This window comes from Bos javanicus, chromosome 4 (assembly GCF_032452875.1).
Source record: "Bos javanicus breed banteng chromosome 4, ARS-OSU_banteng_1.0, whole genome shotgun sequence".
NCBI classification, from domain to species: domain Eukaryota; kingdom Metazoa; phylum Chordata; class Mammalia; order Artiodactyla; family Bovidae; genus Bos; species Bos javanicus.
In genome coordinates, this window is record NC_083871.1 from 85,877,374 (window position 1) to 85,898,706 (window position 21,333).

The following is a 21,333-nucleotide window of genomic DNA, read 5'->3' on the forward strand; positions in this document are numbered from 1 at the left end:
TGGCTCAGACAGTAAAGAATCTGCCTGTGATGTGCGAGACCTGGGTTCAATCCCTGGGTCTAGAGGATCCCCTGGGGAAGGGCATGGCAATCCACTCCATTATTTTTGCCTGGAAAATTCCCATGGACAGAGGAACCTGGAGAACTACAGTCCATGGTGTCACAAAGAGCTGGACACAACTAAGCGACTAAGCGCACAATTGCATTTGCAGAGTAACTCTTGCCCTCTTCCTCTACAAATGCTGTCCTAGAAGGGTGGGAAAAGCTCTGAATTTGGAGTCAGCCGATAGCAGTTCAAACTCAGCTCTGAAACACTCTGATCTCTGGAAAATCATTCAACTGCCCTGAGTTCAGTCTGCTCATCTGTCTGATGAAGATAAAAAGAAAGTCTTCTTCACTGTCATGATCTGATTTGACACATGGGAAAGCAGTTGGGAAATTTTAAATTTTTGAGTTTGTAAAGCATTATACAAATGCTATTCTGAAGTAGTTTTTGAAATACAATCCCATATGGACTTGTCCTTTCCTCCTGGATTTGCCGTTAATTCCCTGCAGTGTGCTGCAGTTTCTTTCTCATCATTGTTTTCCAGTATTTCATCTCTTGTTCTTTATCATTTTATGTTTCTCCTCCCCCTTGTGTAGCAGAGCTCCTGTACATCAGCTCTCAGCGGCTTCAGCTTTTAAACCAGTTGGCTGCCTCACCCACAAGTCACTGTGCTCACTAACCCGCCAGACCATGGGTTCTGGCTGGCAGGGATCTTGTTCATAAACATTATTTTATCCTCAGTGCCTAAGGAGCACCTGTCACACAGCAGGTATTTAATAAATGTCAGTGGGAATAATGATCAGCTTACTAACTGAGGAAAAAAAAAACAATTTCAGATTTCCTTGAATTTCTCTGGCTAATTTAAGCTCTGAGTTTCTTGTTAACATTTGACTCCCCTTGACTTCTGCTTACACATTTCTATTCTAAATATTGCCTCTCTGTTTTACTACTTGTCTTTTTGGAGGATTATCCTATGATAGTTCAGTACACCTTTAAACATTTAAGACAATTTACATAGTTAAAGAAAAAGGAACCATATGCAGACTCTCCTCATCTTTCCTGAGCTTCTATCAACTGGATATTTTAAATAAATAAACTCTGAAGAAGTGTATTTATACAAGGGACTTAGAATACAATTATTTGCATTAACAAACTATTTTATTTGCTTTAAAAATGATTTGATATGACTTTCTTAAAAGAGCTAAGTTCTACTGCAAGCTAAATTTGTGTTCTATGAATAAGTTTTATCCCTAAACACATATTCATGAAAAAACTGCATCAAGTAAAGCAAGCTAATAATAAGATACACCTTCAAAATTATGCAATTAATTAATGATTTTTTTCACTAAATCTCTAAAGCTGAGACTAACTACCTTTCCGTTAAAAAATAAGCGTCCTCAACTGAGTTAGATAATAGAAGATTAGGTAAAACACTGTAGATGAAATTGCTTTGTTGACTTTTTTCAACTCTACAAATGTAAGAACATGAGCTTCGAGATAAAATAGACTGGCTTCAGATTCTGGCTCCTTTACATACCAGTTGGTTGACCTTGGGCAAACCACTAAGCCTCAATTTCCTCATCTGGAAAATGAGAATATTAAAATTACCTTGCAGTGCTTCACCAAGGATTTGGCCAGGTAAAGAACTGCCCCATAGGAATCATTACCTAAAGGGTAGCTATTATTAACCATATCCTGGTATCTATTAGAAAATAAACTCCAGGAGTACAAGAAGTACCATTATGTTTTAAATACTTAACACACTGCCTGGCACAGAACACATACTCCATGAATATTTCTTTAATAGATGTAACTATGATTGGAGGATGACAGCAAGTAAAACTGCTTGTTTCATCCTAAAGACAACCAGCCACTTCCACTAGAGAACAGCTAATCCCCCAAGTTATTTGGTGAAATCTTTAGCAAAAATCCCTGTCCACTGAGAATATAGCTGGTATTTTTCAAAACATCTTTATTAGGAAACTAAAGAAGGAAGGGTGTGGAGGGTGGGGAACTCGACTTCTTTTTTCAAAATACTGAAATCAATTCTTCTGTTATTTTAAACAAAGGTTGGCCACAGAAGGGCAGGAATGGCACAGTTTACTAGTCCCTTTGTCTCTTGGAAGTATTTGAGGAAGAAGGTAAAGGCATGGAATCCTGCCTTCCTATTTAACCCTTCATGACTTGTAAATAAACACATCCTCCAAGAGAAATAAAGGGGATTCATTTCCCTTATTAAAGATTATCTCATCTTATTACATGTGTACAGACAAGAGAGTAAAATCTCAAGGAGGTCTTTTCTTAAACAAATATTGATTTATAAAAATAAGCTGGTCCCCTGACACTTCCCCCACTCCCCAGAATTTCCCCCTAAAGAAAGTAGGTTAAATACACGCCTTTATCCCTTTTCTCTCTTGAAACTTCACTTCAACAACAGTAAAGGGATATTTTTAAAAGACTTAAACCCAGAGATAAAGGAAAAGAAGACAATAGCAAGCATATTTTGGAAGGTACAAAGCAAATAGATGAATAGCAAGTTTCTCAGCAGTCCCCCAAAGCTGAACGCTTAATCGTCAGTGGAGAAAGCTGGGAATAACCTGATTCATATACAGAGCCCCCCAGATGCTCATGTGCTGGCAGCCCTGGTATGGGCATCCACTTGTGGAAGTGGACGAAGGTAGAGCTAAAAAGAGGATGATGTGTTGAAAACTTGTTTAGGAAGAAATTAGAGCCCTCTGGTCCCCTTCTCTACTATGTAGCTGAGTGACTACCCACCCCTACCAGTACAGAAGTTAAAAGATGGGGTGTTATTCTGTGGAAACAGTAAAACAGAGTCTCAAAATTGGGGACACTAAGTATAGCCGAGGATAAAGGAGAATACTAGAAACAGAATAGTTCATATTTAAATACTTTTCCCACAAAGGTTCAAAACCAAAATAGCACTGGACTTCTCAGTAAAATATTGGAAGCCCGAGGCAGCAGAAGAATGTCTTCAAAATTCAGAGGGAAAAATTATTTCCAACCTTTAATTCTATAGCCATCAGAATTAACATATAAGGGTAGCAACATGGACGGACATGGAGATTATTGTACTAAGTGAAGTAAGTCGGACAGAGAAAGCCATATATCTTATCACTCATATGCGGAGTCTAATTTTTTTTTAAAAATGACATAAATGAACTTATTTACTAAACAAAAACAGACTTACAGGTATCGAAAACAAACTTACAGTTACCAAAGGGAAAACGTGGGGAGGAAGGATAAATCAGGAGCTTGGGATTAATACACACATACTACTATATACAACAGATAACCAACAAGGACCTACTACACAGGGAACTCTACTCAATATTCTGTGATAACCAACATGAGAAAAGAATCTTAAAAAGAATGAATATATGTATATGTATAACTGAATCACACTTTGTTGTGCATCTGAAACTAACACAACATTGTAAATCAACTGTACTCCAACAAAAAAAAAAATTTTTTTTTTTTAAAAGAACATGTAAGGGTATATAAAGCCATTTTTTAGGCAGGCAGTTTTTTAAAAACTGTATTTCCTATGTATGTTTTTTCAGGAAATTACTGGAAGGTATGCTCCCTAAAATGAGAGACTAAACAGAGCAGGACAATGACCTGGATTCCAGGAAACAAGGGATCTAAAACAAAAGCGAGGCAAAGGAAATCTCAGAAAGGTGGTCAAGGGATATCCCATGACGGCAATAGCTCCAACAGTCTAGACTGGGTCTAAGACACACTGAGATTTCTTTAAAAATAATCATTGATAGACTACCCCAAATATTTGAATATACAAGGAGAAAACATACACCAGAAGAAGTTTAGAGTTAGAAATATTAATACATGAAAAACAAGGAGAGTTATTAATCCCCCCCCAAAATCCAAAGTATTATTCCAGAAAGAAAAGGTAAACCCAATAATTTACCTTGCCCAACTGTGAATAACATTTACATAGTCATGATCATGTAAACACTGTTCTAACCAAAATGATATGTCTGTGTTGAGGGGAGACAGGAAGTATCCATGGTGGGGGAAGGGGTTTGCTGAGGGCAGGAAAGGATACCAGTTCCTCCTATTCCATAGATGTCAATGGATAGACCCTTAAAACTAGAAGAATGAAAAGAGTTACATTAAAATGTGATGTAAAGACATGGATGAAAATTTCAAGGGAATCTGCTAAAACAAAAACTGAAAGTCGTTGCTTCTTTCTTTGGAGTGTAAAATGATAAAGGTGGAGGACTACTATTTTTCATAAGAAGCATTTTAGAATTAAATTTACATTTTGTGTATGAAGCACTCTGATAAAAGTAAAAATAAAATTAAACAATAGCCCTGCCCCTGACAACCTGGAGATCAAGATAAAAAGGCTGGTAGCTGGAGGATTTAATATGTTTTGTATAGAAAAGGTTATTCAAAAAGGCTGAAAATTTTAAGTAGCTCAATTATACTTCATGCTTATTGGGAGTAAAGGGGGTGATTGACAGAAACTTATGCTCAGGTGATGAAACACCTTATGCTAAATGTACCTTCACTAACTGAAAATAGGGATGCTATACAAAATACAAAAGGTGTATATTTAAATGTAATTTGGGCTTCCCAGGTGGTACTAGTGGTAAAGAGCCCATCTGCCAATGCAGGAGACATAAGAGATGCAGGTTCCATCCCTGCGTTGGGAAGATCCCCTGAAGGAGGGCACGGCAACCCACTCCAGTGTTCTTGCCTATGAAATTCCATGGACAGAGGGGCCTGACAGGCTATGGTCCACAGTGTCACAAAGAGTCGGACACTACTGAAATGACTTAGCATATATGCACACAAATGTGATTTACAAACTCCCAGACGTCTCTTTCACTAGACCCTATTTGGAAATTTGAATCTCTCCTGTGATACTGCTTATTAAAACCACACATACAGTCTATTTAAATCAGTGTGAGCTGGATTATTTTCTATTCTATATTTTTTTCTATTTCTATTTTTTCTATTCTATATATTTTAAATAAAGTGAATATATTTTTATATTCAAAATATAAAATATAAAAATAAAATATTGAATATTTTATATTCAAAATTTTGAAGCTTAGAACTCTGTGTTAGGGGCAATTTTGTTCCATGAGAGAGAGGCTTGGATTTAGTTTATTTGCTCAAGAAACATTTATGTTTGTACATATAATCAAGTACTATAAATACATAAAGTTAAAAGTATATAGAAGTAGGTAAAAATCAAGTATTCTTACACATATATGCATATATACAAATGTATGTGTGCTTATTATGCCAAGGATGTATGTACATTATATGTTATTCTTCAATAAGTATTGCAAAAATATAATTAGCTGTACCTTTGAAAGAGAGAATGGAACTAGATTCACTGAGAGACAACAGAATGCTCACAGCACAGTTACTGCAGCCAAGCATCCTGAATTCAGATACTGACTTGACCACTTAATAGTTGGGCATATCACTTAACTTTTCTGTGTTTCTGTGTCCCCATGTACAAAAAGGAAATAACAACAATGGGAACCTTATAGTACAGTTGAGAGAATTTAATGAGCTGATACATGTAAAGCACGTACAATAGTGGTTGGCAAATAGTACATGTTATATCAGTCATGTTGATGGTGATGTTAACAATACCTTACAACCCATCACCTATAGATCCCAACTACTGAACACACATACATACAAGTACATGCTCCCATGGGTGTTTACAAATGCTTTCTTGTCTTTGAACTAAAACACCATATTCTCATCTTTGAACTTATTCAGTAGGGGAAAAAAAGACTACCAATAATATCAAAATTTTAAGGATAGCAAAAATATTCCTTTTTCCCTCCACCTAATAGAGTGGAAACAGTGTCAGACTTTATTTTGGGGGGCTCCAAAATCGCTGCAGATGGTGATTGAAGCCATGAAATTAAAAGATGCTTACTCCTTGGAAGGAAAGTTATGACCAACCTAGATAGCATATTCAAAAGCAGAGACATTACTTTGCCAACAAAGGTCCGTCTAGTCAAGGCTATGGTTTTTCCAGTGGTCATGTATGGATGTGAGAGTTGGACTATGAAGAAAGCTGAGCACCGAAGAATTGATGCTTTTGAACTGTGGTGTTGGAGAAGACTCTTGAGAGTCCCTTGGACTGCAAGGGGATTCAACCAGTCCACTCTAAAGGAGATCAGTCCTGGGTGTTCTTTGGAAGGAATGATGCTAAAGCTGAAACTCCAGTACTTAGGCCACCTCATGTAAAGAGTTGACTCATTGGAAAAGAACCTGATGCTGGGAGGGACTAGGGGCATGAGGAGAAGGGGATGACAGAGGATGAGATGGCTGGATGGCGTCACTGACTCGATGGACATGAGTTTGAGTAAACTCCTGGAGTTGGTGATGGACAGGGAGGCCTGGCGTGCTGCAATTCATGGGATCGCAAAGAGTCAGACACGACTGAGCGACTGAACTGAACTGAACTGAATAATGCCTAGTTAAAGGCACAAATGCTGCCTTAACTGCTATGTCAAGTTCCTGGACAAGTTACATCAAAAATTCCACCTCCTCTTTTCATGTTTTGAACTTACATTAAGTCAGTCAGATCAGCTTTTTTTAAATTAATAGTAAAATTAATTTTTGTTCTTATTCATATTTTGCAATTTTTATAATGAAATACAGTGCCATATGGCCAATGACTGCTTAACAGTTCTTTCATTGAACTTTCATAAAAACACTAATAAATGAAATAAGCATTACTTAAGCTTTTATATAAAATATTTCAAATACTTTTTACTTTGGAGAAAACAGACTCATTTAATTTTCTCATTTCTAACTTCTTTCAATCTAATGAAAACAAGAAAGCAATCTGCCTTAACAAAGCCAATCAATGTAATGAGTGGTAATATTTATTGAGGATATTAAACTTTATAAGCAGTTGAGAAATATAGGAAAAGATACATTCATTACGAAGAGCCTTTTTATAAGAAATATGCTCTATTAATATAAAACTTGGCCTCATCCTATCCAGTTTTATGGACAGAGGACTCTGAGATATATACTATCTAAAGGAAACAAAGAATCCTATATCCAATGTACCATAAATAGTGTGTGCATGTGTGTGTGTGTGTGCACTCAGTCATGTCTGACTCTTTGCAACCCCATAGACTGTAGCTCACCAGGCTCTTGTGTCCACAGAATTTCCCAGTCAAGAATACTGGAGCCTACTCAGTAAGAATACCATTTCCTACTCCAGAGGATCTTCCCCACCCAGGAAGTGAAACTGTGTCTCTTGCGTCTCTGGCACTGGCAGGTGGATTCTTTACCACTAGTGCCACCTGGGAAGCCCTACCATAAATAGACAAAATAGTTATTCTCCAAACTGTTTTCCTGGAAAAGAATTTTTACATTAAAGCAAAACTGTATGTCTTTCTCGTAAGTTTTTCTGTGCTGGCAAGCGGATAATCAACTACATATCACAGAACTCCTCAGTGAGGATATATTTCACTAAGCAAAAAGTAAAAATTATAAACATTGTAAAAGTTACTTTAATCTGCTAGCCTCTTAATTTATAAGTAAAGACTCAGGTTTTTTTCTTAAGTAACATTCAACACAATTTAAAACCACCAAAGTCAGATTTGCTTATCTTGGAAAATGAATACAACCTGAGACTCACCTCTCTGCAAATAAAAACTATTTTAAAATATAACATACTTGACCAGACATTTGAATATTTTAAAAACATGGTGCCTTTGGACTCCTACTTACATACTACGTAACCAACAGTTTTAATAAACAAAAAGTTTGATGAAAGCCTGAATTCACTAAATGATAAATGATAAACTCCAGTCTCTACCCTGTCAAATGCTAAACTCTGCAAGCTTTCAGTGTTAAGTATCTCTGTGTCAGTTGTTTATTTTTCCTTTCCCAGTGATTGGAGGTTTAAAAATATTATATTACTTATAGTTAGTAAATAAGAGAATTCCACTGCCAAATATTTGTACAAGATAATGGAACAGCCGACATTCTGTTAAGAATCCACCCGGATGAAACTAACAGTCCAAGAGCACTTGTGCTTAGAACACATCCCTACACAAAGCCTTTGTTTTAGCCAAGTCTCAAAACGATGTCATAGCAGACATAGGCTTGGTACTTTCTGAAGGCCAATTATTCACCACGCTTCATGTGTCTTTACAAAAATTTCCCAAAAAAAGGCAACATTAAATTTCCTTTCTTTAAAGAATCATAAGTGAGATGAGTTCAATCTAGTTGAGAAAAAGCTAGAACCATACACCAGTTTTTGAAGAAATAAAGTCTTGTCTTTCTTGAGCCCATGCAGAAAAGTGAGCTAAAGTAAGAAAGTGATTGGTAAGCTGTGGTCCTTTGCGCATGTTTATACTTGAGTAAAAATATAGAAAACTTTTTGTAATAATGTATCTTAATTTACCCTCCTTTCCATCTTATTGACACTGGTAATTGATGAGCTAGTTTCTCTATCAGAGATGCTAGTGAAGTTCAGATTAGTAGGTGTTTGCTTCATACGCAGTTCAAACCGCGAGACAGAGAAATGCGTTATGCCAGGATCAGAGGGACTCGGCCAAGGGCTATGGGTTCTCAGGGTCAGTGATGTATATCGTGACAGGTAAACCATTAAGGGTGAGACAATAAAGCAACTGGTCTCGCTAGACGGGTCACCACATATATAGTTTCTGCTGCTTTGTAAGCCAGGTCAGCTAAAGTCTACAAGCTCGGCCCCATTGCAAATGATTTACAGGGTGTTACTGGTCTTAGAAGAAGCTGTCTCTATGCATTACTGGGCTGTTCCTCACAATGCGAGACAGGGGTCTCCATCACCAGAGCCTGGAGGGAAAGTCCAGAGGAAGTATCCCAAGGAACACAAAGGACGCTAGGCTCGATTCAATCCCAGTCACACCTCTCACTCAGACCCAAACATGGTCAGATCCCCTGCAAACACCAGAGGGCCAGGAGTCATTACCACAGGCATCTTTAAGACAACATCAGTTAGAGTAGGATAAGAGATTGGAAATTCTAAGAGACTTATTAGATAAAAAGAGAATACATACTTTACTATCTATAATAACTTTTAAATTGATCTATATTTGCAAAATTATATTCTAAATCACATTCTTTGGCTTTACCTTTATTTTCAAACAAGATACACATTTTAACTTATCTTTGCACATTTTTCGGAAAATCTCAAGCCAACTTGTTAAAAGAGTTTTAACAGAATCCCCTGGTGGTTCAGTGGTTAGGGCTCCACGCTTCCACTGAAGAGGTGACAGGGTCAGTCCCTGCTCAGGGAACTGGGGTTTTCGCAGACTGCATGGCAAGGCCAAAAAAATTTTTTAAGAATATTAAAGGGGAATGTATTCTTTAAATTTTATAAATTCATGAATACAAATATTTATTACAAGTGAAGAAGTTTATTGTTTTTGGGGGGTTTTTTTGATAAATCTACTCGAGTAAAAGTACTTTGTTCCTGAACCAAAAATATGTATTTTCCTTTTTAAAATAATAAAATGTAAGAACACAAGCCTGTCTGTCCACAGTCACGCTTAAAGTTCAGGGAAAGAAAATCATATGTGAATAATGATATAATTACAAAATTTTCACCAAAGTGCCCAAACACCAGTAATAGAATCTAATTGGTGAAAGACACAATTTAATAGCACAAATTACAGATGAATTTTTTTAATGCATGTTTGTTATAACAAATATTTTAGTTATAAGAATGTTAAAAACTTGAGATCCTTGAAGACCTGCTTTTATAGACAGACTAATAATAATTTGAAAGGTCCCTATCCATTATCATTAGATAAGTGCTTCTAACGTGCTTAAAAATTTTGTTCTCAAACAAGTTAAGCAGTTCTGTAACAATCCTCTGCTACTAGTCAACTGTTTATGGAACGTTTTTTCCCCTGAGTCTGGGAAACTGTGGCAGCATTCCAAAGAACTACTGTTCTGACCATTCCACAAGAGCCCTTGTCTGGCTGGTCTCCCTGAGAGCACCCTTGCTGCACACCCAGTTTCCTGGTGCCTACTTTAGCTTGATATGACTATAACTTTGCTATTAAACCTGAACTCAAAACATCCAGAATAATAAAATTTTTATTTCTGATGTACATCTGTGAAAAATTTCTAAAACCTTAGCTAGACTGCCCCACCTGAAAACCTTTATTCCTTCATTAGTAAAGGCACATTGATAGAAGAAAAATACATCTTCCATTCTCTCTTCTATCATTAAAAAAGTTTCTCTAAATGCCAAGTCTGCTTAGCCCAGAGCGGCAGGATTGGGTAGCAATCCCCCGCTGGGTAAATGAGATAAGAGCCCAGAAGAAAGTAAGAAGGGATACTGTTTCAGGGTTATGTGGCAAAAGATAGAGCAGATCACATCACTCTTCAGCTCCCCAAACTTCACACTGCAGAGTATATGCACAGGATATTCAAGACATCCCCATGATTTGGCTTAAGTCACACAGTCAAGTCTTAGCCCTGCATGCCTGGCACACATCTCTCCAATGACCTACACATGCCCTTTGCCAAGCACTCCATGAACTTCTGAATCTTATCACAATTACTCTCTCCACTAGCCTTTCAACTCCTCAAAGTCCCTTGCTTCCCCAGCAAAGGTCTTTCCATCAACCTTTGCCCACCTCTGCCCATGATTCACCGGAATTCTGCCTTCCCCCTCAGATCTCAGTTCAAACGCTTCCTCTTGTCGCTATTAAATACTTCCCATAGAAGAAGCTATCTATCCTTCCTCATAGTGGTTGTTGTTGTTTTTAAGTACTTAAACAACACAAAAAAGAGCTTTTAGAATTAAAGTATTTTAATTACAAAACAAAAACTTCTCAGGGTCTCCTTAAAAGTTATCAGTCCATGTCTTCAACTCAGCTGTGTAAACTCTGCACAGAAACTGGAAAATTTATATTTTAAATGGTTGTTTCCTAGAAGAGTCACTGAACAGATTCATATTTTTACTTAATTAGAAACAATTTTGACATTGGATATATAATCTAATAAAATTCCAGTATTCTAAAAGATGTTTCTGAAATGTCTTCACAGCTGTGACCATACTGAGAAAATGCATAGCTTCCAAATTATAAAGTTTTACAGGAAAGCCTGGTGTGCTGCAGTCCATGGGCTTGCAAAGAGTCAGACACGACTTAGCGACTGAACAATAGCATCAAAAACTGAAATAATATGGTAATCTAAAGAAAATTCAGGGATAATCGCTTATTTCTGAATAATTCAAATATATTGCTTAAGAGGAATACTAAGTGATACAACTACAGTGCTTATATACTTAAAATTAGTGTTTCTGTAATGTGAGCTGAGAAGATTCATCTTAATTTGAGCACATCATCAGAGCCTGTAATCACCCTGTATCTGAATAAAGAAGGAAATGGGCTCTTCCCTGGTGGTTCCCAGTGGTTAAGACTCCAAGCTTCCACTGCAGGGAGCACAGATTCCATACATGGTCAGGAAACTTCCCTGGTAGCTCAGCAGTAAAGAATTTGCCTGTCAATACAGGAGATGCAGGTTTGATCCCTGGGTTGGGAAGATTCCCTAAAGAAGGAAATGACAACCCACTCCAGTATTTTAGCCTTGGAAATCCCATGGACAGAGGAGCCATGGAGTCACAAAAGAGTCGGATGAAACTAAGTGACTAAACCACCATCACCTACTGGCAACTAAGCCCCTGCATGCCACACAGCATGGCCAAAAAGAAAAAAAAAGAAAGAAAGAAAGAAAAGAAAAATTCACATTTTTCAGATATTGCATACAAGTAAATATTAAACTTCATTTTTCCAGAAAGTCTTTCTAAAAGTTATTTTCCTCATTATAGCTTCAACAATTCTTAATTCTCTCATCTTTTGTGTCATTTGCTTGACTATTGATTTAGCTCTATTGCCTAAGTCTTCTAGACACTGATATGATTTCAAATGAATAGTTACTGCTCCACCCAGGCCAAAGGAAGTCAATAGCAAACGTGAAAGCAGAAACTCTACACAATTGCTGAATTAGCCTCAAGGGAGCATTTGCTGAAATCACCCTTTTAAGAGCATGTGCTGCCAGAGAAATATCTGTCACTGAACTCCACACAGACTGGGGACATTCACCAAATCGATGGGTATAGATTTATATCCCTTACATTTAGCCAAAGCTATCGCAAATGTATATATTAAGAAACAATATATAACAAAGCTTAAAATGCTTACTATGACAGAGTATACCTAAATTATACCAAAGTCAGAAATACAAAACCTTGAGCCATTCATACTTCAAACCCTAAAGTAAGCAAAAAGTCCAAAGAACACTCCAGATCCTGTCACAAAGACCACCACTAAGGGCAGGAATATCATGACATTTCCTTTCAAATACATTTGCTTATGTGCTTTCCTGGGGTATAATTAGAGGCAATACCGCCAGCTTCATTTAAGAAACCAAGATATGCAAACTGAGCCTCTGGATGCAGAAATGCCTGCATCATCTTTGGTTTCCTCTGACTGAAATTTTTGTGAGTTTAACAACTAAATTTTAAAACTACAACTTTAAAAGAATTCTAGTTAACATGTCAAAATAAAATGCCTATATTGAATGGGATATGTGTCTATTAGATTAGAAACACATAGATACTGAATAATATCCTGTTTCCTGATGTCAAGTAATACAAACATTACTATCATGTGCAAAAATACTATCTCAGCAAGATATGCTGAATTCAGCTGTCTTCCATCCAGTCCCCAAAGTCTTGGTCCAGACCCCATCCATGCTTCCAAGGACTAGGGGTTGTGCTCAGTTGATCAGTCATGTCCAGCTCTTTTGTAACCCCATGGACTGCAGCCTGCCAGGCTCCTCTGTCCATGGGATTTCCCAGGCATGAACACTGGATTGGGTTGCCATTTCCTTCTCCAGGGGATCTTCCTGACCCAGGGATCAAACCCAGCTCTCCTACTTGTGTATAACCACTAACCATCCTTCCCAAAGCCTCCATTCCTAAATGTTATCATTTCATCAAATGCTAGACACACTCACTGACCACAGTCCAAGGGAAAACATTAGACTCTCCTACAAAGATCTTCATGGTCTTCAGACTACTTCAACCACTTTTCACTGACACCATAGCCACCAGAATTTCTAAGTTTTGCCTAAACTTGCCATGTTCTTTCACAGTTCTTTTTTTTTTTTTTAATAAGAAATGCTTGTTTAATGTGGTTTGTTTTCTTCTTTTTTTAATTAATATATTTATTTTAATTGGAGGCTAATTACTTTACAATATTGTAGTGGGTTTTGCCATACATTGACATGGATCAGTTGACCCTGAGGGATGGGATGGGGAGGGATGTGGGAGGGGGTTCAGGATGGGGAACACATGTACAAGGTTCTGTATCTTTGCACACAGTCTGCATGTAACTTCCCTCCTCCGCCAGAAAACTCTTACACACTTTCAACATCCAGCTCAAACAAAGACTCTCCTGCAAAATCTCCTGGAAACCTCCAGCTGCTCCTTATTCAGGGTTCCCACACTAATTTATTTATAACTTTAATGGTCTATTTTGCTTTTTTATTTTCTTTGCAGTCTCCCATTTCATCTCTGTATCTCGTGTTTATCACAGACTGGGTACTCAATATATGTTTACAGAGGGGAAAAGGAAAGAGAGGGGCAGAAAAGAGGCAAGAAAGGAAAAGAGAAGCTGTCTGATTCTTTGATAGGATAAGGGAGAACTAAGGTTGGATTTTTAGAATTCCTTTTGTAATAAGAACATTAAAATATTATATACCTTTAAAAGTTGAATGACTACTGAATACGTTAGAATTATAGATGAAGCATATTTAAGTCTTATAGAAGTTATGCCAGCAATTAATTAAATATATTCCAGTCATTGGGTGGTGGAGTGAAACATGTACAGACTTTGAATGTAATTTGTATCTAAATGCTGATGAAAGCAACTAGCAGCTGTGTGTCTTTGGGCATCTTACTTTCCCTCAGTTATAAAATACATCTAACCATATAAAGTTGCTATAAGTATTTTCTGAGAAAACAGAGCGAAACTCTGGGCAGATGCTGAACATGTAATCAATGATATGATGGACCTTGACTTAGAAATAAAGGTACTAGGCTATCAACCAAAACTATTAGCAGATAATAAAGATACTTAATTTAATAGTTTAATTTTAACTTAATAGGTTATCAGTAGCATTATCACTATTAAATGTGTAACTACTTGAAAGAAGAACTTTGAGTCTGTAGGAAATTAACTCCAATTTAAAGATATTCCAGTTTTGCATTATGATTTTAAACAACAGAACACTGAGGATGGTTTATTTCTCCATGGCCATTAAAAATGTACTTGATTTCCATCAAGAGAATCATTTCAAATCTGGTGCAACCACTGGATATTTAAAGAAAGTTTAAAAGTGCTTCCACATAATCACTAGCTATGTGAAAATTCTCTGGGATAATAAGGGTGAAAAAAAAATAAAACCTTTCCATTTATATATAAGGTACTGATCTTACACATGTGAGATGCATGCAACTTAATTTCTGACCAGGGCCTGACAAGTTGTGGGTTGCTGGCAGTCGAGTACATATTAACATCACACTCTGACAAATGACAATCTCCTGATGGTGACATTCAGCTGCTGTCGATATTGTAAACACGTCTGTTCAACCTGTTTACATTTCCCTTGAGCTGGCACCGCTTTCCTAATGCCTATGTTAATAGCAAGGTAGAACTGCAATAACAAATGAATTACATTTAGTCTACAGCTAAAAGCCTTGGGAAGTACCCATCTAAAGCTTAAAACCAATTTCCATTTAGCTTCGGTTTCTCTCTAAAATAGAAAAGAAGTTCTGCTACTGAAATTACTTTGAAAGTCATGGCACATTCAAGTTTATCTTCTTAGTCATTTTGGCTTGTCTTCCCAATATAATTGGGATTTAATTACTCATAATCTCTTCCTACAAATACATCGAAGTTTCTGTTCTGTGACAGTTTCACATTTTTAAGAACAAATCTGGTTACAGTAGGGTTGCTAACTTCAGGAAATAAAAATACAAGATGCTCATTTAAATTTGACTTTCAGATAAGAAAATGTTTTAGTAGATGTATATCCTAAATGTTCCAAGGAAAATACTTATACGAAAATATTATTCGTTGTCTAGCTGAAATGCAAATTTAATTGTATGTTTAGGAAACTTAAATTAGGGTGTTTTAACAATTTGTACCTATAATTCAATAGAAGGGTCAAATTCTTGATCACGATTCTCAATCAATGTTTTCCTACAGATGGCCTCTTAGCCTGCAGTTGTTTCTTTGGGGGGTCGGGGTAGGAGTCGGGTAGAGGGTAGGAGAGTTGTAAAGCTTCTTCTTGACCAGTCAGATGAATAATGGCATTTTGACTTTGACTTATGCTTAAGTAGCACCATCGCCCAGTTGTCAGCTCTTTTTTTAGTAATCATTCAAGAGATACGGCAGCTCTCAGAGATACAAGTTGTCTTTAAAAAAAGAAAAATGTTTCCTCCTCTAAGATAGTTTATGGGTCTTAAAAGTGAAGCATGATTTTGAATACAAGGAAGTGCACAATTTGGATTGAACGTATTGGGCTTTCTTAAAATTTACAACTACAATTAAGGAACCTTCCAAAGTTTATTTTTAATTAGGATAAAAAGCTAAAGGACACAAAAGAAGAAACCATGAGAGTTGCCTTGCAAATATTTGCCAAAGACCTAATAACCCATCATAACCTGCATGAGTGCTGCCCCACTTTAACAAGCCACTATTGTCTGAACCTATCTAACAGCCAGGTTCCTGCCTGAAAATCTCATCCATCATTGTCTTCCAGACACCATCCTTCATGTGATGTGCTGACCACTTCTACTCACACTGTTCTAATTTTCTGGTTATTATTTGAGTTCATAAAAAAATTATTAAAGCAATAGGCAAGATGAATGGTTCATATTATCAAGCTGTTTGTAGTCTGATAATCTGGGCTGGTTATAAAAAAGGAAATTTATAATAAGAGAAAAGCACTGAACTTCAAACGTTGAAACATGTCTGTTGGAGACCCTGGTAAAAGCCCAATGAGAATGGACTTGGCAGTCAGAAACATGGAGGTATGAATCAAAGCTTTACCTGTTAGTGCTGAGTGACCTTGGACATATTAATAAACCTCTCTGAACTTCGTTTATAATTATCTATCTTAGATGATTGTTGAGTTTAAAATGAAAGATTTATAGAAAACATTTTATACAATGTAAGATACATAATCCATATTAAACTAAGATACTTAAGTATTTAGGAAAAGGAAGCAATTAAAGAGCAAAATCCCTGGAGAAGGAAATGGCAACCCACTCCAGTATTCTTGCCTGGAGATTCCCATGGACAGAGGAGCTTGGCAGGCTACAGTTCATGGGGTCGCAAAGAGTCGGACATGACTGAGTGACACACACACAAAGAGTAAAACAGTGTCGTGAAGGTGCTACACATATGTTGTTAGAACTAGACTGTGATGGTCTGAATACCATATGCTCCATTTATTAGCTATGCAAACTTAGGCAAATAATTAAACCAATCTGTGCCTCATTCCCTTACCTACAATATGGGAATAATTATCTATCTCAGGCTCAGACGGTAAAGAATCCATCTGCAATGCACGACACCTGGGTCCGATCCCTGGGTTGGGAAGACCCACTGGAGGAGGGCATGGCAACCCACTCCAGTATTCTTACCTAGAGAATCCCCATGGACAGAGGAGCCTGGTGGGCTACAGTCCATGGGGTCGAAAAGAGTCAGACATGACTGAGTGACTAAGCACAGTACATCTCATTAGAATTGTGGAGAGGACAAAACTGTTTAATTAATATAAAACTCTTTATGTAAATCTATACAGCCTGTAAGCCTTACGTTTTGTCAGTACTTGAGAAAAGTCAATTACTTTTGATTATCATCATCATCTTCATCATTATTACAATTTCAGGAGGCACTATTTCAGACAAACTGTAACAGGCTGTTAGTACTGAAACAGAAGTATTAGAAGAAATCCCTAGCTAAGAGAACAGCAAGAATAAGGGCAGGAAAGAACACAGCCAGAAAAGTTCATTCACGGATCAGAAAATCCAGTTGGACCAGAAAATAATGAAGTAAGAAAGCTAGAAGTGACAGATGAAAGTTTGATTGCAGAAGAGTTTGATGCAAGACTAAGGTGTCTCTAAACACTTCATTACCCCATCAAGAGTCTTTCAGGGTTTTGGAAAACAGGAGTAATGTGATCACTGTAGCATTATATTAACCTTGCAGCACTGACTTGGGGTAAATTAGAAAGAGACAACAGAGGCAGGAAGTTTAGTTAGGGGGCTATGAAGTGTTTCAGTAAGAAGTCAGAAGAACCTGATCCTGGGCATTCCAAATGAGAATAGAAAAGAAGGCACACAGGATCCGAAAGTTGTAGAACTAGAACCTTAAGGGACTTGGCAACTGTTTAGAGAAAGAGGCTATGGAAAGAAAGCCAGAGGGGAAGAAAAAAACTGTCCGAGAAGCAGGTTAGTTATGAGCAACAGGTAACTGGGACCTAAGACTGCAGATCATTCTTCAAGCAAAGGATAGGTTGTGCTGGGTCTAGACAGGAAACTTGCTAGGAGGAGAGAAGCAGCCTGATGTGAATGGGGGAAAAACCGCCACAGACAGTCAAGGGGAAGAAACGACCAACGTGCGGATGGCAGCCATGGACATGGGGAACAGCGATGCACCAAAAGCTGCTTTATGGAAAAGAGTACATCCACTTTTGAACTGTGGTGTTGGAGAAGACTCTTGAGAGTCCCGTGGGCAGCAAGGAGATCAAACCTGTCAATTCTAAAGGAAATCAACTCTGAATATTCATTGGAAGAACTGATGCTGAAGCTGAAGCTCCAGTACTTTGGCAACCTGTGAAAAGAGCCGACTCATTGGAAAAGATCCTGATACTGGGAAAGACTGAGGGTAGGAGGAGATGGGGGCGACAGAGGATGAGATGGTTGGGTAGCATCATCGACTCAATGGACATGATAGAGTCATGTCAATGCACACTATCTTCTTCTCCAGAAGATAGGAAGGACAGGGAAGCCTGGCATGTTGCAGTCCATGGGGTTGCAAAGAGTTGGACACGACTGAGCGACTAACAACAACAACCAGGCAAAAGGACAGGGGATGGGATACAGCATCATCAAACTACTCCAGTCATCCTCCTGAAGGGTGGGCTGATCCCTTGGGATTGAGCTTGGAGCTCTTCTCTAGCCTCAGTACTCACAGTAAATCTTACTAGAGGTCTCTTCAGACAGTAGTGAAACTGTCTATCCACTGTGTATAACCTGGTCTGATGGCAAAGGTTAGTAGTGCCTGTATTCTCTGAAGTGTTTGAAGAATGAATGAATGAACAAATTACCATCCCCTAGAACCTCAGCCCTCCATGCTACCTTTGCATCATAAGGTTCTTTCAGCATTACAAACTAGCTCCTATGCACAAGTCTCTATGATTCATCCTGCCCCAAGGAGAGCCCAAATTACCTTATTTGTCAAATTGTTTTACTTTCATTCAAATTACCTAAAGGAATGCATAGATGGTTTTCAAAATATATTCCTAAAAGTCTTTGAGATTCTATGAAATACGTTATCCTACCCCTCCCCATCCCACAGTCCAGGAACCATCCAGAATCATACAAGTTGGGAGAAGGAAGAATCATATTAATAGTAGCCAGACCTAATGACTGTATACATGGGACATCATTGTAAGACTGTGGTTTTAGAAAATGATTCTGAGATTTTAAGTTTCAATACTATATCCATCCTTTAAACTATGTTTTATATAAGTCCTTTATTTTATGTTTAAATTATTATCCAAATTTCTTAAATTGCAACATAAGATTCCAAACCCTTCCACCTCCTTTCCCCTGAAAGAACAATGACATATTATAAATAAAATATAATCAAGATCATTGTATATACCAAAGTGGACAGAAATGAGGATATGGGCATGTACCCCTTCTCTGAGGGTAGTTCATTTTCTGCAGCATTTTCTGTTTTCCAGTCACGCGACCTGAAGAGTCATCATCCATGAAGCCAAGTAATACATTAACACAGGTTGTTCCTGTGAAATGCAAAGCTTTAGTTTAGCTTCACACTAAGATTCTGTTTTAATGGGCTTGGGACAGAAGCCAGGAGAGCCCTGGTGTGCAGAAGCTGGCTCCGGAATGAGAATTTGTGCTCATCTCTCCCCAGCTCTGCATTCAGCAACACTGTGTTGGTAACCTAAAATTGACCATGCTGGGAGTATTTACACCACAGAAATCTTCAAATGCTACAAATCAGGGCTTTTTTCTGCTCAGGTATCTAGCATATCAGCACACCACTAAAAAATTTTTTTTTAAGTTCCCTATAAGAAATGAGTGCACAGATACCATTGAGAACTACTGCAAAGAAAGGGATATACTCAATAAATTGCTTTTGTAGGAATCTGAAGTGTCCGCAATTACATGTTAGCAGTCTCAACTACCTGGTGCCATTAACATATTTTATACACTCAATGAGCTTCAAAAATCTATGTGTAAACTGTATTTTAAATGTTTCATATTAAAGGGGGGGTTGCTCATTTCTAAGCTAAAAATCTAATCATAGATTTTGGAATCATAGAAATGGAGTACTAAAGGGAATTTAAGAAGTAATTTAATCCAATTCTTCCCAAATTAAAAAAAAAAACTAAGATTATGGAAACTGAGGCTTACTTCTTTTCACTAACCTAGGTAAAGGTGCTTGGTGCTTAGTCACTCAGTCGTGTCCGACTCTTTGTGACCCCATGAACTGTGGCCCACTGGCTCCGCTGTCCGTGGGGATTCTCCAGGCAAGAAAACTGGAGTGGGTTGCCATATGTAAAGGTAGCACTAGGATTATGATGCCTTTCTCTCTGTTACGTCACCACCTGAATTCCATATGGGTTTAAGTGGTGGGTTTGTTTACAACAAGAAAGGAGAGAAAGAAACAGAATTCCATGATTACATCTCAGTTCAAGTCCCAAAAGGCTTATTGGAGTGGTAATAAGGTCCCTGACACTAGAAAAAAAAAACTCATACTTTCAAATGAAAATGTCAACATGTGGCCTGAGTGAAATAATTAAATAGTGTACATATTTCTACACCTCATCTTCTGAGTACAGCAAACACTTGTACTGACATCATTTCTCATGGAAAGAACACTTCCTTTCTCACAGGATGTTGAACAATGACCACAGATTAGGGAACTGCTCTCACAGTTCCCTACGTATATAATCTCCTGCACTGATGAACCAATAATACAATACCGGTTGGTCTCTTTAACCACAATAAGGATGAGATATAAACACCATACCCATGCAAGTAGTAACAGATTTCTTTTCACTGTTCCACAGTATCCTAACATCCCCACGATGATTAGGAAACAGCAAACGGCAATCATGACCGGATGAACCACAGGAAAGTAAGTCAAAATGACAGCCTCCTCTACCCTGAAAGAAGAACAGAAAAGATGGTCGAATAGCAATATCCCATCTCGCTTTCTGCACACATAAGCAGATATTCTTCTATGATACTTTCATTAAGTCTTTATATTATAAATAGAATAAAAAGGCACCCAAGACATAGCACAAGACACAACTGACTTGTGCACTGTGCTGTCACCAACTTGCTTGTTTGTTTCATGTTTTATCTTGTTTGGTTTAGTTTTTTATACAAGTGGTACAAAAAAAAAGAAAAAAACTTCCCATCTCAGCTCATTTAAAATATATTATAAGATAGGGACCTACAGTTTAAAAAGTCCATTTAATATTAGCGCCGAAGCCTTAACTTTCATGAGGAAACCACATGAAACGTCAGTATTTCCCAGCTGAGAAGACTCTCTTCTCTGATCTGGGACTCCGCATGCAGTGTGCACTTTTCCAAAAATATGAAACACTGCTATGGAAAGGGAAATTGGTCTATATTATAAAGAAGGGAGGGAGATGCCTTCTCTGCTCAAAAACCATGAAAAATGATTAACTAGAGCCTTAACAGTAAGAGTAATAACTAGGATAACAGAAAAAAGACCATTACTAAGTGCTTACTAAGCTCCATCCTGTTAAGGACTTTACAGAAATCCTTAGGAAAATTCAAAGAGGTATATAATTCCTATTCAGAGATGAAGAAAATGAGGCTCAGAGACATTAAGTAGTTTGCCATTTGTGATGTTAGTGGATTAATCCTTGAAATTGGGTAAGAAAATG

At 37.6% G+C, this 21,333-nt stretch overlaps 1 protein-coding gene across 2 annotated transcripts in view; it reads right to left on the minus strand.

Moving 5' to 3' along the window:
* Window positions 1–21,333, minus strand: part of TSPAN12 (tetraspanin 12) — a 66,368-nt gene that overhangs the window by 28,690 nt on the left and 16,345 nt on the right. For both annotated transcript variants that reach the window (XM_061414526.1, XM_061414527.1), the window contains exon 4: window positions 20,445–20,580. In XM_061414526.1, coding sequence (XP_061270510.1) covers window positions 20,445–20,580 — 136 coding nt within the window. The remainder of the gene's footprint in view (window positions 1–20,444; window positions 20,581–21,333) is intronic.